Source organism: Lissotriton helveticus, chromosome 9, assembly GCF_964261635.1.
Source record: "Lissotriton helveticus chromosome 9, aLisHel1.1, whole genome shotgun sequence".
Lineage (NCBI taxonomy): Eukaryota > Metazoa > Chordata > Amphibia > Caudata > Salamandridae > Lissotriton > Lissotriton helveticus.
In genome coordinates this window covers 121,429,166-121,449,102 of record NC_136070.1, presented here as the reverse complement: position 1 = coordinate 121,449,102, position 19,937 = coordinate 121,429,166, and the positions used below count along the sequence as shown (strand labels likewise).

General features: G+C 43.3%; 1 protein-coding gene across 2 annotated transcripts in view; it reads right to left on the bottom strand.

Annotated features, from left to right (window-relative positions):
• The window catches only part of PLEKHH1 (pleckstrin homology, MyTH4 and FERM domain containing H1), a 375,057-nt gene that overhangs the window by 10,036 nt on the left and 345,084 nt on the right, over window positions 1–19,937 (bottom strand). For both annotated transcript variants that reach the window (XM_078659588.1, XM_078659589.1), the window contains exons 24-28: window positions 18,018–18,159; window positions 14,801–14,943; window positions 13,432–13,561; window positions 10,331–10,417; window positions 6,768–6,911 (exon numbers count right to left, since the gene is read on the bottom strand). In XM_078659588.1, the coding sequence (XP_078515714.1) occupies window positions 6,768–6,911; window positions 10,331–10,417; window positions 13,432–13,561; window positions 14,801–14,943; window positions 18,018–18,159 (646 nt within the window). The remainder of the gene's footprint in view (window positions 1–6,767; window positions 6,912–10,330; window positions 10,418–13,431; window positions 13,562–14,800; window positions 14,944–18,017; window positions 18,160–19,937) is intronic.

Here is a 19,937-nt window from a genome sequence, read left to right as displayed (position 1 = left end):
CCCCAGGGAGCGGAGTGCCCATCTTGCTCTTGCCTCCTGACCCATCGGGAACAACAAACACCAGTGCAGTGGAATTTCTGGAGAATATAGTAACGCTCCAGCTGGTCTATTTAATAATGCGTGACATGCCTGTGTCGTAAATTGCCAGAAATTCAAATGTCCTGCGCTGCTTGGGTGGGATGCGAAAAAGGGCAAGTGGGTCAGCTGCGTCCCTCTCTAGAGCTAGATGAGGTGTAGTTTGTGGGCCATGAATCCAGTAGTGTGCAAATGTACTCTGAGCAGCTCTATAATACATTTTCAGGTCAGGGGCATTTAGAACACCCAAATTATAAGGTAATATGAACGACTCCCAACCCACCCTAGGCTGTTTTCCTGCCCAGGCCAATTTAATTAATAGCATGCTCAGATGTTAAAACACTGCACGTTAGCAGTAGTGGTATATTCTGGAATAGGAATACGTATCTGGGCAGGATTAGAATTTTTATTAAAGTTATACGCCCCACTAGAGATAATGGGAGTTTGATCCATCTGTCCACATCCTCTGACAGCTGCTGTATGACCACCCCGTAATTTTCAAGAAACACTACTGAGGGATCTGTATGGACCAGGATACTTAGATATCTTACTCCACTGCAGAGGCTATTCCAGCATCAGGGAGTCTGTAGCTGGAGTGAGGGAAAAGATGATTGAATTATCCCAATTCATATGCTGGCCCGAGTGGCCCCCAAATAGCACCACTTATCTAAGCATGGGAGTAAGGTTAGCATCAGGGTTACGGACATGCAAAAATGTTACATCGGCATACGCGAATATAATTAGGTTATAACCAGGGAAACTTAATCCGCTATTACTATATCTGCGGAGTGTGCAGGCCAGCGGCTCGGCCACCACCGCGCATAGCAATGGTGACAGTGGGCAACCTTGCCTAGTTCCCCTTGAGATGCTAAAGGTGTCAGACCGCATTTCTTACCCCACTCGGGCCAATGGTGCTGCATATAGTATTGAAACTAGTCGGATATAAAAGTCGCCCACCCCTTTTCTACGCAGCACCGCAAACATAAACCCTCACTTCACTGAGTCAAATGCGTTTTCGGCATCCAAAAACACTGCAGCTGCTTTGACTTCTGGATCCGCCCACTGCAGCACTCCGAATAGCGTTTGTTAATTATGAGTCAGGCTTCAGCCTGGGATGAATCCAGCCTACTCCAGGCATACAATTCCTGGCAATAATGGCGCCAGTCTGTTGGCCAATATGTTTGCATAAATTCTGGCATCTAAATTCAGTAGAGATAGTGACCTGTACGGTGAGCAGAGAGCGGGTGTTTTGTCCATTATTAAAATTGTTACTATCATGGCCTCTTGCAGTGTGGGAGGCATTAACCCCATCTTAGCCATCTCCTCATATAATGTGTTTAGCTGCGGTACCAACAATTCCTGAAGTGCTTTATAAAATGCCACAGTCAGGCCATCCGATCCTGGTGCCTTCTCAACTGGCATGCTCTGTAGTGTGGACCTAATTTCGGCCAGTTGCAGGGGCGCCATTAGATGTTCCCTGTGTTCGGATGTCAACCAAGGCATTTTAATGTGGGTCAGGTAGTCTGTTAACACTCCCTCGTCAAAGGGGGTTTGGGAGCAGTATAGGGTTTTGTAGTATTTGCTAAACTGTTGTACAATGTCTTTCGGGGCACACAACGTCCGCCCTCGTCATCCAGAATGTCCGTGACCATGTCTGCTGTTTTTGGGGGTCTCACTATAGTCGCTAGTGTCGCGCCTGGCCTATCCCGCTCTCCATAGGATCGTGCTGTTGCATATTTCCCCAAGTGTTTGATCTCGTCATTGGCCGTTTCCTGAAACTATTAACTTCTGCTTAATCTCTGCATTAATGCTGTTTCTGAGATATGTCCTCCATGGCAGCTATTTCTCCCTTCATGGTAAATAACCTACCCTTTATTGAGTGAAGGACTCGCGCGTGTTTGGAGATCGTGACCCCCGCACATAGGCCTTGAAGGCCTCCCATACCATTGCGAATGTGGCAACCGAGCCCGTGTTTTGCTCAAAGTATTCTTCTATGACCTGTGATAGTTCTGCTTTGAAGACAGATTCTACCAGGGAGTATGGTGGGAATTGCCAAGTATAAGCTGGGATTCTGCATTCTGGGGAGGTGGACGCACTCCGTTACACACGCTTTCAACCCATTCGAAATCAACCAGTAATCTATGCTGGTTTGTGAGTCATATGCAGAGGAGTAGTGTTTATATCCCGCTGCGTCTGGGGATCCCTGTCTCCATATTCCTAAAAGTCTCTCTCGTTGCATCATGTCAAGGATAGCACTTGCTGCTGCTGATGGGCGCCTTGGGGGGCCTTTAGACCAATCAATATTAGGGTTTAGTATACAAATAAAATCACCTCCCCATACCTGTGACATGCCAGCCCACTGTTGTAACTTTGCTCCAATAGAGTGATAGAACGGAGGGTCGTCGTAATTCGCCCCATACACTCCGACCAATAAAAATGTCAGATCATCCTTGGGACATTTGGCTACTGTGTATCTACCTCCTGGACCTTTATAAAGCCCTCTAAGTGTTACCCCGGAGTGTCGTCCTGTCCAAACCAAGACCCCTTGGGCATGTGATGTGTAGCTAGCAGCATAACAGTGTCCCTGCATTCTAAGTTGTATTAACTCTTCATTATCTGTTTTAAGATGCGTTTCCTGCAGGACTGCAATGTCTATTTTATGGCTCTTATGATATGCAACTACCTTCCTGACTTTTCTATTGTCATTGAGGCTCCTGACATTCCAAGTAAGTACCCTCAACTCATCTGCGCTGCGCACCTGCCGCCCCTGGGTCTACGCCTGCAATTGTTGCAAGAGCAATACTGCACTAGTTTAGCATCTGGTCTCAAATTTTCCCCTCTATGAAGCTTAGCAACAACCCTGCCCTAATAATCGCTCCCACGCTATGTGTATCCCCAACTTTCATACCTTCCCTGTGACCCTCCCTTAAACATACCCAAAAACAAAAAAGTCCTAGAACACATTTCTTTTAGTGGAGCACACTCGGGGCAAATGTTGCTGACTCTTCTGCTCCTCCCCACCACACATTTTGTCGTGTAGTGTATAGTGTTCCAGATATCTCCTCTTGCCACTTGAGTCATTTGTTGCCCAGACTACATTATTCTGTCCTCCCACTGCAAGTGTTTTAATGGGACAGTTCCAGAGGCATGTGTCCATCTACATGCATCCTGGCGAACCGTGTTGTTATGTGAGCATATTGTATCTATAAGAAGTTATAGGAACAGGCTTACCAATTTTCAGTGCATGGGTATCCGTCCAAGGCTTCACTTCTGAAGTGTCCGCACTGGAGCCTCAGACGAAAGGGTGTGTACATCAACACTTTGGACTTGTACTCCTGAGTTGCCGCCTATCCCTAGCAGCAACTCGTGATAGTTTCATATCTGGTACTTTCTTATCAGCCTCCTTTGCTCTTGCTACTGTTCCTCAGGTTCTCCTCCATTCCTCCATCACCGCTCTAGGAGCCTCCCAGGGAACCTCTACATCCACCTGCTCGCCCCATCTGCATAATAAACTGCTTTGCTGCTTTGTGGCCCGTGAAATGATGCACCTTACCTTCTGGCTTTATTCTTAGTTTCCCTGGGTATTACATGCTATAATCAATGTTGAGCTCACTTAGGTTTTTCTCGGCATGAATGAACAGACAGCACGCTTCTTGAGCTTGCTGTATAAAGTCTGGGAACAGGGATATATCCGATCCTTCCAGACGCATCGCTCCTAGTTCTCGAGAGTTGCGCAGGGTCGCGTCGCGATCTCTGCAATTTAATAGTTTTGCAACAGTTGGTTTCAGGGCTGCCCCCAGAACTGGGCGAGGCGCCAGTGAGTGGTGAGTGCGCTCCACAACAAAGACATTAGAGAAGGTGTCTGTGCCCAGTAGTTCTGACAAAAACCGCTCCACATATCCCTCCATATTGTTGATGTTGGTTGTTTCTGCTACACCAAGAATTCTGATGTTGTTTCTTCGTGACCTCGCTTCCAAGTCCTCGGTTTTGGACTTGAGCGATTTTAGTAGCTTGTCCATTGTTTTATACGCCACGATTTCGGTCTGTAGAACATCTTCTGTTCAACTGTGTCTAGTCTTTTGTTAAGTGTTCAGGCATTCTATCCATTCGTAAAGTGAGGGCGTCTATTTTGCTGTTAATTTTCGATAAACTTTGCAATATGTGTTTGAGGTCAATCTCAGCATCTTCCAGTGATCCATCTGGCTCCGACATGCCCTCTTCCAAGGATCCGGGGGGTCTTGCGCTTTTCAAAATGCAGCTTATCTGGTTTACTCTTCTTGTAAGCCTGTAGAAGTGCCAATTGTCCATCTCTCGGCATGGGCGGTTAGCTCAGGCCTTTCTTTCAGTATTCCCCAATACACACGTTTGGGCTCTATGACTTTACGACAGGTGGCTGCCCCCTCAGCTCCTCTTCAGAGCTGTGTATTTACAGACTTCTTAGTGGGGCCTCACCCTGCAGGCGTGTTCTACCGGACGCCGTTCCGATGCACCCAATTACAACCAGACTGCTCCCTGCAGGCGCCCACTTTTCGTATCTTGTCCGCTATCCCCTTTCCAGTGCTAGGCCTCAACGCATTGCTCCCCAGTTGTTGGTCTAGATCTTGTTAGTCCCTGCCACCGGTCTGATGGAAGCACAAACTCCCAGGGGGGCCTCTAGTGCCTTGATCGGGCCACAGAGCTGATCCAGTTTTCCCAGCCTCTAACTTTCACATGAGCATTAATCTCTCCCTGGTCCAGGGGTCTCGCGCCCCTCATTACTGGTCGCAACTCCGCCCTGAACCTTCATCCAGTTATGGCTACCTGACGGCGGGTTTCACTCCGTCCCTTCTCCTCACTCAGCCCGCTCACCTAGAAATCAGTTTCACTTCAGCTGCTGGAACCTTCAGGGATGCTGATCTTGGGGCTGGGCTATATGCAGTGCATCTGCAGCCCCCTCTGTGCACTGCTCAGTTCGCTCTTCGCCATGTCCCTAATGCGGTGGCTGGGCCCCGGGGACTCCTTGTCTCACTGTGTCTGCAAGTCCAGGGACCGCCTCCGCAACAACATCGGGGCTGCGCACATAGCGTTACAGATAGGCCTTGAGTACGCTTGGCACTGTGCTGTCCCTTTTTAAATTGGTTTTTTCGGGAACATTTGCTTCTCTATCTTTTCTTCTTGCTCCAGCTGAGTCTCAAGGATATTTAGTGCTTATGGGGCACCAGGATTTTGCTGGATGGCGGCGGCAGCTGTGGGAGCTCCTCTAACTAACTGCCATCTTGGAATCAGGCAAGCTCTGCCCCCCTGTTTTTGATACTTTTTTTTAATGATGTTTTAGGTAGCCTTTTTTCATACCTTGGGGTAAAGGCTGCTGGATGGATGCGAATAAGAAACATCCCACTAGGTTATCCCAGGGGATTGTGAAGTTCAGTAAATTATACACATTTCTCTATAGGCAATCTGACTATGAATCTCTTCACTTGCCAAACTTCAATAGAGGATGTGGCCCAAAAATAACTGAAAGCAATATGGGAGTATCTGGAAAACCGCAATTTGTTGAACCAATGTCAGAGAGACCACTGGACACATGGTCATTCATTTTCCATACTTCATCCATCTGAGATTCTAGGTTTCATTTCTAACAAGTTTACCACTTCTGAGGAATTTTGCATAGTTTACATTATATTCGGAGATAATTGGTGTACTTTATTCTTTTTAGTAAAATATTGGGTGTAACAGAAAGAAATTAAGGGCCATAATTGTCAAAAAGGAATACAGCTCAACATAGCAAGTCACCTTGCTGTGCTACAGGAAAAGGGCAGAAATGCGCTGTATTTACCACATTCCTGCATTTTCCCAATACTGGCCAATGCAGGCACCATGCACCATTGTGCAAGTGTGTCTGCATTGTGAGCAGTAAACAATCCAGAGTAATTTTCCTCTTTCTCTGTGTGCTGCAGAATGAAGAGCAAGAGGAAGCAACGAGTGGAAATAAAGACGTAGCATTCCCAGGTCTACCAGTAATGGTAAATCTGGGAATGTGTCAAATCCATGGGTGTCGCGTGGAACACCCATGCAACACCCACGGAACGCCTCCCTGGTGCAGAGTAATGCAACACAGTGATTTATGCTTCGTTACGTTACTCTCAGGGCCATGCAAGGGGACCTTGCATGGCTTGCTAAATCACATTGCGTCGCTTTTGCACTCCACTTCATGGTGCAAAAGCAATGCAATCCCATGAAACATATTGCCTTAATTGAGAGACTTCAATATTGTGTATGCCCTCTCTGTGTCGAACATTCCTTCTATAGTTGACCGTCCAACTCCATTCTGTACCCAAACTGGAGGTGTTGATGACCAAAAAGTGAACTGATTGTCTGAAGCTCCAAGGCAAATATGCAAAACTATTTGGATTTCCTACAGTCAAACCAGAACCGTGTTAGTCTTGACTAGTAATTAACATGCCCCATAGTAAATAATTAGCGCTTGTAAGGTACGTTGACGAGAAACACTGTCACGCTCTTTAACACATTACAGTTATGCATCAACTTGATGACCAGTCAGACCAGAGGAGTGTATTTCTGGTTTTCCTAGTAACTAATGTTGAGCAAAGAACACAGTTCTGATAATTCCATCCTTAATAGCACTGCCTCACTTTTGTTCTGCTTGCTGCTCGAGTGTTATAAATTTACACAATACAAATTTTTAAGCTCACCTTCGGCTTTTCCATAGCGAAGAGAAGCTTTTCTATGGTCTTCTTTCCCAGGCTGTCGTTTGTCTGCCCCACGACAATCATGAAATCTTCCCGACAGCCTCCGAATGTCATCACTGAGGCGTATGGATATGATACTTTCAAGTGCTATGAGGTGGAGAGCAAATACTGTCTGGTTACACAGAAGCCAACACAGGTAACAACAGAGTTCTATTTACTCTAAACCATACCTACACAGAGGAACTTACTGCTCCGCCTACAGAAGTTAACACATCACTATGAAATGCCAAATATAGAGTGTTGGGGGCGGGCACACCTTCTCAGTGGCATTTCGTCACTTCTAGAACTTCCTCTCACCCTCATTATATATTTTTTTACTTACCATTTAAATAGCTGGAAAAATCAACAGTTAATAGTAGCGAGGTAAAAAAGGGAGGCAAAAACAAGTTGGCAAGCAGGATGTATAAAGAAATAGCCGGTTCATCTGGTAGCGCTTACTGTTAGAGTGCATCTTGAAAAAAGTAGTTTATGAATTTATCGGAATATCTTTGATAAGTAAAATGTTGGATATAATAAGGAGTGGAGTTTCATAATCGCAGAGCAAAGAATGAGGCTTATTTTTAGGTTTTTAATGTGACTTTCACAATGGTGAATTGAGATAGCAGTTCTCTAATAGCTTTACTATCGTCTCATAAAGGTAACTTGGGTGCTTCAAAAGGCACTGAAGTGTTGCACGCGTGTACAGAGTTACTGTTTCAGACCTCTACATTCCAGGGATTAGCTGTTCGTGGACTCGCATAACTTTTTGGGAGAACTGCAAGGAGGGCGTTGCTGGTGATCAGGGGACCAGAAATTTGATGGAATATCAGAGGCTACTACAAAGGAGAAAGGTTTGATTCTGTGGTGGTGATGTGCACGCATTGTAAGGTTTAGACCATATTAGGAGAGCAGGGAAATGACCTTATGGATTTTATTGCGGAAGCTCAGGTGATGGGATTCTCTGAGCAGAGGATTGAGCAGGTAGAAAGGAGTCCCATGAGAGTCTTCATAGTAAAACATAAGGAATTCTGCTCTTGAAGGTTTTTTTTTAAGCCGAATGAGCTGCCCCAACTCTTTTTTTGTTTAGACAGGTCTTAGGAAGTTCAAATGAAAGATATTAAAAAGTTAAAAGGTAAAAAGAACTAATGGGTGGGCCTGATGCAATAGAAACGTTGCTTGGCCTCCAGGTATTTATTAATTGCCTGTATAGCAATTCCTGACGAGACCTATGTAGCGTGGGAATATTATCAGTTTAAAATTAAAAACATATATTCTTCCTGTGTCCAGACATACCCACTCTGCCCAGGTGGGTGAAAAAAGTCTTCTGTGGTTAACTGCATTAAAATTGGTTTGTGATTAAAAAAAAAAGAAAAGAAAAACAGACGACTAGGCAAGTACATTATCTAGCATCTACAAGTTTTCGGGCCTAGTGCCGCACTAGAACCTGCATCATAAGTGTCATAGTATTAGGAAATTAGGATTGCCAATATGGTTTGTTACTATTAACAGGGGATATTGCACCACTCGACATGTAATTGAACCCTTAGAGTCTACAAAGCAGGCATAGACACACTTATTTTTTTATTTATTAGAAATGCCAGCTGTTAAATGCTCTCGCCTACATCCTGCTCGCTACCACCAGACTTCCAGAAATGATGAAGTTATCTACTAAAGGTTTTGGGAAACACATCCTACCTAGCCACTTCTAGCACTAGCTGATTCCTGTTTCTGGCTTAGAACCAATTATTTTAGTGGTTGACTATATTCAGTGATTCACCCTACTCAATCTGGGGCCATATGAGTGCTACCTATTAAATGCACGTGAATCATGAAAGCTTCCTATTTACAAACAATAGCACACTGAATGCAGTCTTACAGGCGCTGGAGGTCTCATTCCCTTAGCTATATATCTCGGGCTAAGTTGACCAGTACCATTTGCAGCTCCCTATTCATGTATGCTTATGTCAGATGTCAACCACACATGGTTCATTACCTGTATGGTAAATTTTAATATTTAAATATAATAGTCCCTCCACTTTGCCAGATATACTGCCATTTGTGTATTCTGGGGACAATAGGAAAAGGCATCACAACTGAACAACACACTGCATACACATAACAAATAACAGTCCACGCGAACGTCAAAAGACATTCTTCTGTTTATGAAAACATTTAACAAGCAACTGATATTTTATATGTCACGTAGCCCAATCACAAATGGCCTGGAGGTCCCGTACCCAGGATTATTGGGTGCAGAAAAACAGTACCTGGTTTTACTGGATGGAAATTCACTCTAACATGTGCAGGTCTGGGCAAGTGGAGAACAGAATGAAAAAAGCCCCACTATTCGGCTCCCAAAAGGGCTACACATACATGTTTTGACCGGGAAAAACCCGGTACACGTTTTCCTCATTCCAGGTGAAGAAACTTATAATTACATCAATGGACAAAAAATTGAAGAAGGCATTACAATTTAGGAATGATTCTGACTTACAGGTCTATACATCTAGGATCAGTCACTGTAAATGTAATGCTACGGCTATGGGTCAAACAAACTCTGTCAATCACTACAGTGGTTATACTTTAAGACTATTATTAAATGTTTTTAATTCCAAGTTTGTCCCATTGCTACTTTATGGCTTTGAGATCTCACTGGGTCTTTTGAATTAAATTTGGATTGTACTAAATGTTGGAAAAAAGGTAAAAGAAACGCAAATGTGAAAAAATACTTATTGCCTCTTCTGAGCCTCCTTGAACAAACAGTCTACTTCGGAAATGGATGAAAGCAAGCACCCCTGAACTTTGTCTTATCTTTTTCGTTTATCTTCCACAGGAATACACTGTTGTTCCATCCTTACAATTATTTGCACAGGAATCATTACATAGGAATTATTAGCTCTAATCATTCAATGAACCCATAGCTTTTAGGAGGAACCCCCAACAACTCCAAATCAATTAAATGTGTTGATCCATCAAGACCAGCTGTACTGAGATAATTATAATACAATACAAATTGAGATAAAATGATTCTTGTGAAAGACTGAAACAGATATACACTCTTGATACAGAAGAGTGCCCCTGACGTAAAAAACAATATTTACATTTTGGAAGAGTTCCCCTGTAGCACAACTATTATCGGGCCTCATTGGCTAGTCCTCTGTAAACATCTGCATTGTCCCAACTTGCTAGTTGACATCCAAGGCAGAGCAGAGGTGCACGGTACGAAAGAAGCCCACTTTTGAGATAAGCAGACATGGATTATGTAACCTCAAGAGTTAGAGCGAATATGTCAGTGTCAGAGTGTATTAGGCAGACTTCCAAAATATATAACCGGTGGGATAATGCTAAAAAAAAGTCAAAAGAATGTATGTACTGTGGCTCCTCCCCATTTCAGGACCGGTTAAGACCTTATAAGTTAATTGGACAAATGCCTCCGGAGACTAGCATTATGTAGCAGTCAAGCACAGAGCGAGAAAAGGGAATATGTGCATACGTTAAGTTAACATGCCTATTTCTGTGTTCCGTACCATTGAGCTGTAATCCAGTAAACTGATTCCATCTTCATTCACTGCCATCCACACCAGATTATCTTCCAGGGGAGAAGATGGTATTGTCTAGGAGGTGAGAGAGAAATTGTTTATATGTGCCCATTAATGGTGCTTTGAACAAATACATCTATAAATGAAGCCGCCACCTAAAGCATCACCCTCTTTGAGACAATCAGGCACCGCCTGAACCTACTATCTCACACTCCACAGACAAATGCAACACTATCAACCTCTACTTAGGGGAAAACATATAAAATATTAAACAGCATATAGACAACTGAATTGTGCTCCACCTCTTAGACCCACCCATTCTCTGAGCATCCTGCAATGCCCTATCTCTTGCAGAACTTATTGACATACTCAACTCCCTACAAGTCACCATCAATAAAGATCATGCCTTAACCTCATCCTTCATCATAGCTCTCTCTGTTGAAGCTTTCATCCCTACTCACCACTGTCAATGCCTCCTTCACTAAAGGCCTCTTCTCAGAATCTCGCAAAACAGGCAAGATTCTCCAACTCCAAAAGAAACCTAAACTAGACCTCATGACCTTGCCAACTACCATTCCATTACTCATGTAACTTTCATCAGCAATATCACCCCAAAAAATTAAAAATCTTCTAGGATCAACTACAAGATTGATCACATCCTAGACAACACCTTGCTGTTCAAAGATGAACATTGTCTGTTTCCTGATGCTGCTGGACCACTCAGCAAGACGGCCTTGTACCAGCGGTTTCTACTAAAGAAAGTGAAACTGTTCTTGTCACAAGTGACTTCAGAACGGCAGTTGAACCGTGTTCTCTTGCATCTGGATGGTGGTAATGCGTTGATCCCTGGCCGTCCACACGGGCTCCCATAAGGGCATCCTACATGAGGCAGCACGTCTCGTCTAGGGCATGAAGAAATAGGATCATTTCACCCACATCCTGTTGGAATTGCACTGCCGCCTTTACCGGTCCTCACCATCTTCAAAACCAGCTGCCATCACAGCTGGGACTCCCACCTATGACTCGGAAAAGCTCACCATCTCAGTTTGCTCTTTGCACACCATCGGGCATTATACCAACAGACAAGCAGAGAAGTGTCAAAAGAACATCTACGCATCCAGGATTGGAACAACAGTCATGTATCAATCAGGACTGCCCATTCCTGCTCTAATTTAGATAAGAGTCGAAGACACACCTCTTAAAAACACTACGTCAAGATGCAGTAACTACAATTCTGCTCCCAGAAACCAGCTACCTCACCAATCACTCGTTAACTGTATTCTTACCTTTGACCCTGAACACTGCTCCGTAGCCTTTCGGCTAGGTTTACACTATACAGATAGCACATACATACAAGTAACAATTGGAAATTAAACACATGCATGGACTGCATTACTGACATAAAATCTGGGACTACTTTACATATATTTTGATGACAATTCCTACCTTATAAGGAAAGTATGCATATTCATACGTCTGTATTCAAAATCCACTTCTGGCAAAAAACAGACTCTGTAGTCTTTTTATGCCAGAAGTGGATCTTGAACCTGTATGAGAATCAAATAAAGCACTGAACTGCAACATACATAAAAATAAATTAATGATGAGTTGTGCTGCAATATTACAGCTTTTTGCAATTTTCACCCCGATTGGGCTGGGTATGCTCAGACGTGAGTCCCAGGCTCTCCACACCACTGGAGTCAAGCTATCCAGGCTGATGAAGGCTGATAGCCAGAAACCGGTCCTTGGTCCGGTCTGGGAAAGACATGGCTTGGTAGTTCGGACTGGACTGTTCCCATGAGGCACAGGGTCAGAGCTGATTTGCATATAGCCAGTGTCTAACCCAGGGTGGTGTGGAGTGCAAAAAAATGATGGATTTAGGCCCAGATCCTTGTACTGGGGTGAATGTATGACATTGTTCTACATTCTGTCCATCAACTGTGTTTTTTGCAATTTTCACCCCGAGTGGGCTGGGTATGCTCAGACGTGAGTCCCAGGCTCTCCACACCACTGGAGTCAAGCTATCCAGGCTGATGAAGGCTGATAGCCAGAAACCGGTCCTTGGATGCTTGGTTCTGGTCTGGGAAAGACATGGCTTGGTAGTTCGGACTGGACTGTTCCCATGAGGCACAGGGTCAGAGCTGATTTGCATATAGCCAGTGTCTAACCCAGGGTGGTGTGGAGTGCAAAAAAACGATGGATTTAGGCCCAGATCCTTGTACTGGGGTGAATGTATGACATTGTTCTACATTCTGTCCATCAACTGTGTTTTTTGCAATTTTCACCCCGAGTGGGCTGGGTATGCTCAGACGTGAGTCCCAGGCTCTCCACACCACTGGAGTCAAGCTATCCAGGCTGATGAAGGCTGATTGCCAGAAACCGGTCCTTGGATGCTTGATTCCGGTCTGGGAAAGACATGGCTTGGTAGTTTGGACTGGACTGTTCCCATGAGGCACAGGGTCAGAGCTGATTTGCATATAGCCAGTGTCTAACCCAGGGTGGTGTGGAGTGCAAAAAAACGATGGATTTAGGCCCAGATCCTTGTACTGGGGTGAATGTATGACATTGTTCTACATTCTGTCCATCAACTGTGTTTTTTGCAATATTACAAGCATCATAAACGCTGCAGAGAAAGCAGTCAATGCTTCAACATTGTGAGCAAAGCTCACATGCATTATATGTTTGTGGAGTACCCCAAACATTTTTTGCAGTCATTTTTCTGATGTGGCCCCATCTGCAGTGGAAGAGAGCACAATCAACAGAGTTCTTAGACGTGATCTATGCCTTGCTGTAACCAGGTTCCTCTAATCTTAATCTATGTCCCATCGCAATCTTTACCAGAAAAATGCCCTACACCGTTATGAATGAAGAGCATGGTCTACACTTTACTACGTACCTCTGACCACACTCCCAAGGTTAATGCAATAGTAATTCCAGCAAGTGTATGCGCTGGTCAACAGTTTCCTCCTCAGGACAGTAGACGCACTGTTTATGTAATAAAGTAGCTAACTACCCTGATGCAAATTAGAGAATTGACCCCGGAGTAAGAAGAGCTATATAAATTCTGTAGTACAATACACTGCATATACCTTTGCTGTAAACAACTTGGCACCGAATAACGGCCATTTACGTGCCACGGTTAAGTAAATCCGAATACACTCTGGTGCTGAGCATCCTCTCAAAATCATCCACTTTGTAGCCAGTCTGTCCGCAAGTCGCCTTAAAAGAACAGAGAACAAATGTTTAGTTGAAGGATTCTTCTTCTTATTTTAGCATTTCTGAATGAAAAAAGCATACACGTTCTAGACCAGAAAAGGGGTGCCAGAGATGAATGACTTTAGGTTATATTCACAAAGCAATCTCTGCACCTAAACAGCACATAGGCATGGAACTTGCATTCAATAATGAGGTAACTGGAGGATATCTACACCATGTAGAAAAATAATTGTCCTGAAAACTTAATTGCAATGACATCAAGTAACAGGATGAATAGAATGCTATGCCACAGAATCTAAATTAATCATATAGTAAGGGAATGTAAAGTGCTTGAGGTTTAATTCAGCATTACCCTGACCTATAGAATGCAATATTTCAAACTGTGGGCCTGATTCACAACGGTACATTTACATGTATAGGTTTACTCGTGCATGAATATAATACTGCACCCAGGTGTACATCTCCATTTTTTTGCGGTTCACCATTTTGGAGTATGGACTAATTAAAATATATGTATTTAATTTATAAATAATTCCTAACGATTGTTTTTTAAAACACTTCCACTGCAACATTTGTAATAAGTAATACATTTTGCTATGCGTATAATTTATAAAATAAAATATGTTTTGTAATTAACTGATATATGATATATATGTAATCAAAATTAATGAAACATTATTTCCTATGGGATATTCATTTAAGTACCTGCCGCCATTGTTTTTTATGGCAGTGTGTGTTGCAACACTTGCGAGTGCCTATGTCTGGTGCTTGAATTACTCCAAGTCTGGGTTGGAGTACATTAACTGCTGCTTTGTCATCTTTCAAGCTGATGTAACTTCAAAAGTATAGTTTGTGAATAACAGTGGGCTTCCTCTTTCGTGGGTGGGTGCTTGTAGTAGCCATCACTCCCTAGATTCCTACCTTACCTTATTTGTGTGGGTGAAATACCTCGATATATCAGGCCTTGGGCAACTAGACACTGTATGATGTTGAATAACATTAATCGGAACATATATGACATAACAATGTATTGTAATGTGGAAAACATGCAAAAGAAAGATGTTTGGGACTTCAGGAAAGTGAGATAGGTGAGTCAGAAGATCCAATTGCAAATCTAATGTGAGGTTACAGTAGCAAACTGTAGTTGCCAATTACATAAGGGATTTAACATTTCATTGATAACTCATACAAAGTCTTTTAGCGATCAGCCAGGTATGCACAACAAGCAATTGTATAGCCAACCTGTTTTGTTCATGAGTGAGGTTCTGCTTGTATCGCTTCGGGTAGTACTTATCCAGGACCTGCTGGAGAAGATGCCCCATTTTGGAATGTGCTGTCCCGCCAGGGCTTGATGGGATTGGTCGATCAAGGTCACCGTGCTCTACCTGAGGAATACATACACATTGTTATGCAAGATCCGGATCTAATATTTCAAGTGTGCTTTCAAAATGTTCTTGGTTGTATTGCTAGTACGAGAACTTGATTAATATGTAGAAAAAGGTGTGTTATCTTCTGGTTGTTCTAGGTTTCATCTGGAGTTGCAGTTTTTCTTCAAGGTGTTCCTTTAAACTTGTAATGTTCTCCTTTGTGACCGCTGCCTACTTCCTAATGATCTCCATTAGCAACTCCTGAACATTTCAATTTCTACATGTTCCTCCAAATACATAAACTTACTGTGCCCCAGATGGATTTGTACTCCATGCTGCTACTCGCACCACCAAGAGTCAGCGGAACTGACTGCAAGTGTGCGCTCTGGTGCAAGTCCTTCCTACATGAGCAATCTTTTCCCTAGGAGTCCGAGGACTACTGTGTTTGTAATGTTTTGGGAGGAAGAACACCGCAAATTTGCCTGTGCATACCTGTGCACATATATTTGTGAATCAGCCCCGCATTCAGTGCACGAACAGCACTTACATGTGCCCGACGCCATCACATAACGCAAACCTTGATAGCTCGGTTGTTCCACTTCAACTACTAATCATTGTTACAATTTAAAGTCAGCTTAAGCTGTCAGATGAATGGTGGGTCACAGAGAATGGCATACGATTGATTATTATAGTAAGAGTTATTACAATGGTGAGTCAAATGTTATTCCCTTCCCAACAAGGTCTCCCTATGGTCTAACGGGCACATGCATCAACCTATTTAGGAAGTGCAAACGGTGCGAATCGGTAAATTCGGCCGTTTGCACTTCCTAAATACGTTTTTGGGATGCATGAAACAATGTTTCAAAATTCGCATTTTTTTGCATTTCCTAAAAATGCGAATGCATTTAAGGAATCGCATTTGTGCGATTCCTTAAATGCAATGCATCAATTTTTTTTAAAAATGCGAATTTTGAAATAGGAAGTGCAAATTAACACGAGGTTGACCCTCGTGTTAATTTGCGAAAATCTTTAAAAAAGCAAAAAAATGCATTTTTTAAACTTTCATGTTACAGACACACATGTCCTTAGGACATGTGTGTGTGAAACATGCACTTTAAAATACATTTCAGGGGTGCAGGGGGGGGTCCTTTGGACCCCCCCCCCCCCGCACCCTTGCAATGCATCAACAAATTGCGAGTTAAAAAAAAAAAATGCAAAACGGCATTGATTCCTATGGGCCTCTAGGCCCATAGGAATCAATGTAATGCCATTCCTTAATTGCGATTCGCAATTAAGGAATCGCAAATTCAGAAAATTCAGAAATCCTAAAATAAATTAGGATTTCTTGATGCATAGGATTTTGCAATTCCTAAATTGCGATTCCTTAATTTTCGCAATTTAGGAAATGCAAAATCCTACAATGATGCATGTGGGGGTAATTGTGTAAAGATTTCAGTGTAGGAAACAAAAAAAGCACGATTCGGCTGCACAGGAACAATGGGTTCAAGTTAAGCTACTTTTGAGAATTTGATGACCATGCAGGTCAACATTTGATGAATAAGAGTCTACAGAGTAGGCCAAATATGTGCCTTATGGAATACAAGTTGTGGTGGTGAAGTTGCACTGGGCAAAGAAGCCTATCAGTATAACTTACTCCAGGAGATACTTGCATTTGTATCAAAAGGAGACAAACTAATCTACAACACCTGCTTTTAAATACTTCCAGCACACACTCTATAGGTGTAGGGACCAGGTTGTGATCCAGCATCTTTGGTTGTCTTGTATTTATGTGGCAGCCCCACGCTAGAGCTCTGAATAGGTGGGTCTAAAGCATGCCTTCAGCCGTGCCTATGTTATATAATCAATAATGTTTCACATGCTGCGCTGACTAGGATTAAACAGACGTACCTAGTCAACTTGGTCTTAAAATTGAGCAGCACTGGAATTGGTGTCCTATTTGTTTGGAAAGCTGGTTGTTAAATATATATATATATATATATATATATATATATATATATATATATATATGCTAGAGGGGTGACTTACCTATGCCTTCAGGCAGTGTTAGCTGGCATTGCACCCAGGCAGGGTGCCATGTCGACTTTGTTTGTTTTCTCCCTCACAAGGGCATGCAAGCTGCAGTGGCATGGTACCTGTGAGGGGTGTCCCAGGGGTCACTCTTCAGCTCCAAGGCCCTAGAGTACCATTTACTAGGAATTTACAGAGGGCAGAAGTGCCAATTAGGGATTTGTTTTTAGGAAAGGAGCACTGGCATAGGGGACCTGGTTGGCAGGGACCCTGTGCACTACATTTGAATCCACATCAAAACCAGGCTAAAAGTGGGGACTAACCATGCAAGAGAGGCACTTTCTCACACTATGGTTTGAACAAGGAGTGATTTTTTACATGAATTAGGCAGGTGTGTAGTTTTCTGTTTTGGTCTTCAAATCTCTTACGTTTGTTTGGCTTACAGTGATAGCAAGATATTTCCATGCCATAATATATTTAGAATCCTATACCTCCCGCTGTACACTAGTGCCATCTCGTGGCATTTGAAAAACAGCACTCAAGCTCAGCTTTTATGCCGTCCGACCTAGCATAGAGAGAAACTGAAACAGACTATCTCTGGCTTTGCAATAATTTGGGGAAATGATCGGAAATGCGTTATTCTAACACCAGATGCGTGGCAATTGGCAGGCCTGATGAGTAGTGACCACATAACCAGGTTATCTGTTTATGGGAGCCGCATTTGTTCCGCCTGCATCTGTCAGCACTTTAACGTAATCTGACATGTCCACCACCCAGCAATCCTGACCCACGCCTTGGAATGCAACAGCATGAACGTCTTGTGACGGCACTGGCCCGCCACAGACACCACAATCGTTGTAACAATACAATGCCTGTAGGAGTTGAGCAGAGGGCAAGCATAAATGAGACATGCTTTCACGACTTTAAGGGTAAATGTTCAATAAATATGAAAACAGGAAAGCCAGCAGTGTAATAAAGAAGGCAATTCTCTTTAATAGCCAATAGCGAGGCACGCAGCACATGGATCCTTTATAAATATGCCTTGAATATTTAAAGCTACTCACTTGTGCCATCAGGGCTGCCATTTCCAGAGCAAGCTCTTTGTTGACAGGAAACCTCCCGCTGGTGATCTCGTCACTCACTTGAGAAGCCAGCAGAAGGCGCTCTCGATCGGTTTCACCTTTCGCTTGAGCTCTAAAGTATATTCTATGACAAAACGAAAATCAAATAAGTTAAAAAAGATCCTGTGCAGTACAATCACAAGCATACAAAATAGCATTGGGGAACACTGTATTATTATTGTGAACATGATCAGGCAGCACAGTTTTAAGATAGAGGTAGGTACTTTGATGAGTGGATTTCTAATGGGCTGCCGTACAGTCTACATAAATCTGTTATTTCTCAAATCTTGCCTTGGCATCTATTCAAAAGATGAGAAACTGGCTGCTAGAAGTCTCTATCAGAAGAACAAGTTAGTTAGCTTCGGTAAAGCTCTTTCTGGTAGACTATCTAGCCGCAGAATCCTCAACTTCTGAATATTACCCAGGCATCAGTCTGTATCTGGAAACTTTTCAGCAGCCCCTCTGCACACCAGTAGGTGGCAGCATGCACCTCTGCACTGATGCTGTTCCAGTCGGACAGAACATTCCCAGCATATATAGGCAACACTCCAAAGCGATGACATCAGTAGTTTTCAAGCCAGTCCACGCCCCACCAGCGTTCAGATTCCTAGATTTGGGATCTTTTTAATTAATAGAGTCCAATCACAAAATGGGGGAGGTTGGAAGGGTCGATGAGAAATCTGTGGCTAGATAGAGTCGCTACCAGAAAGAGTGTTACTGAAGCCGATTTCTCTTCTTTGGAATAGATACGAAAGAAGTATTTATTCGGAGGTGGGACTGTGAATGGATTCAAACCAGAAAATCCTGCAGGAAAGGGCAGACAAAAATCCCCTATTAGGGAACCAGACTGTCCAGACAATAGTGCTTCAGGAACATATGGAGAGATGCCCACTCAGCCACCAGGCAAATGGCCAGGACAGTGTCACCACATGCTGACACAGTGGTAGCATCTTTAGCCTGGGGAGAATGAGCATGCAGTGCAACTTTAAGCTGATTTTTGGCCAATGCATAGTAGATTTTAATGCAAAGCCAGTTGCAGTGGGAGATGGTTTTTTTCTGCACAACCTTTCCTTCAGAGAACCCCACAAAGAGCTGATCTTCCACCTGGTGCTCCTTAGTACAATCAGTACAAAATCTAAGAGCTCTCTTGGGGTTCAAACAGTGTAGTCACATCTCCTTAGAGGGGTGAAACGGAGCATAGAATGCTGCTAAGGTGTTTTGACCTACTTTGAATGGCACCACAACTATAGTAGAAGTAGAATGCCAGTGTCCACAAAACCAGATTGTCTTGGAAGAATGTGTTGTATGCTGGGTTGACAGAGTGCCTGAAGTTTACTACCACCTGTGCTGATGTTATGGTGACAAAGAACAAATGTATTGAAGGTGAGAAGCTGCAAGGGGCAGCTGCAAAGCAGTCAAAAGGGAGTACACAATCAGATTTGTGAAGACCAAGTTACAGACCCAACATAGCATGACAAAGGTAGATGGCGTAAACAAATGAAGCCTTTCAAAAAATGTGTAACAACTGGAGGCAATTAGAAAGAGAGCAAATTTGGCAAAAGTAAAAGCATAACAGAGCGGGAACGTACACTTTTAATTGTGCCCTAAGAAAAGTCTTGCTTTTTCCTTGCTTGCTTGGGACAAAACAAACAACAAAAAATCAGATAACTTTGCCAGCAGGGGGTCTGTTGAGTACCACACCAGTCTTATAAAGTTTTGGTTGAGGGACACCTGGTTGCCAAAATGACATCAACCACCTCCCAGAGGAATGCTGAAGATGTTCAGCTGTCGTCGCTCCATCTCCAAGCATGAAGATGGAGATTGCGAAGGCCTGAGTGGATAACCTGCCCTGCTGCTGTGCAG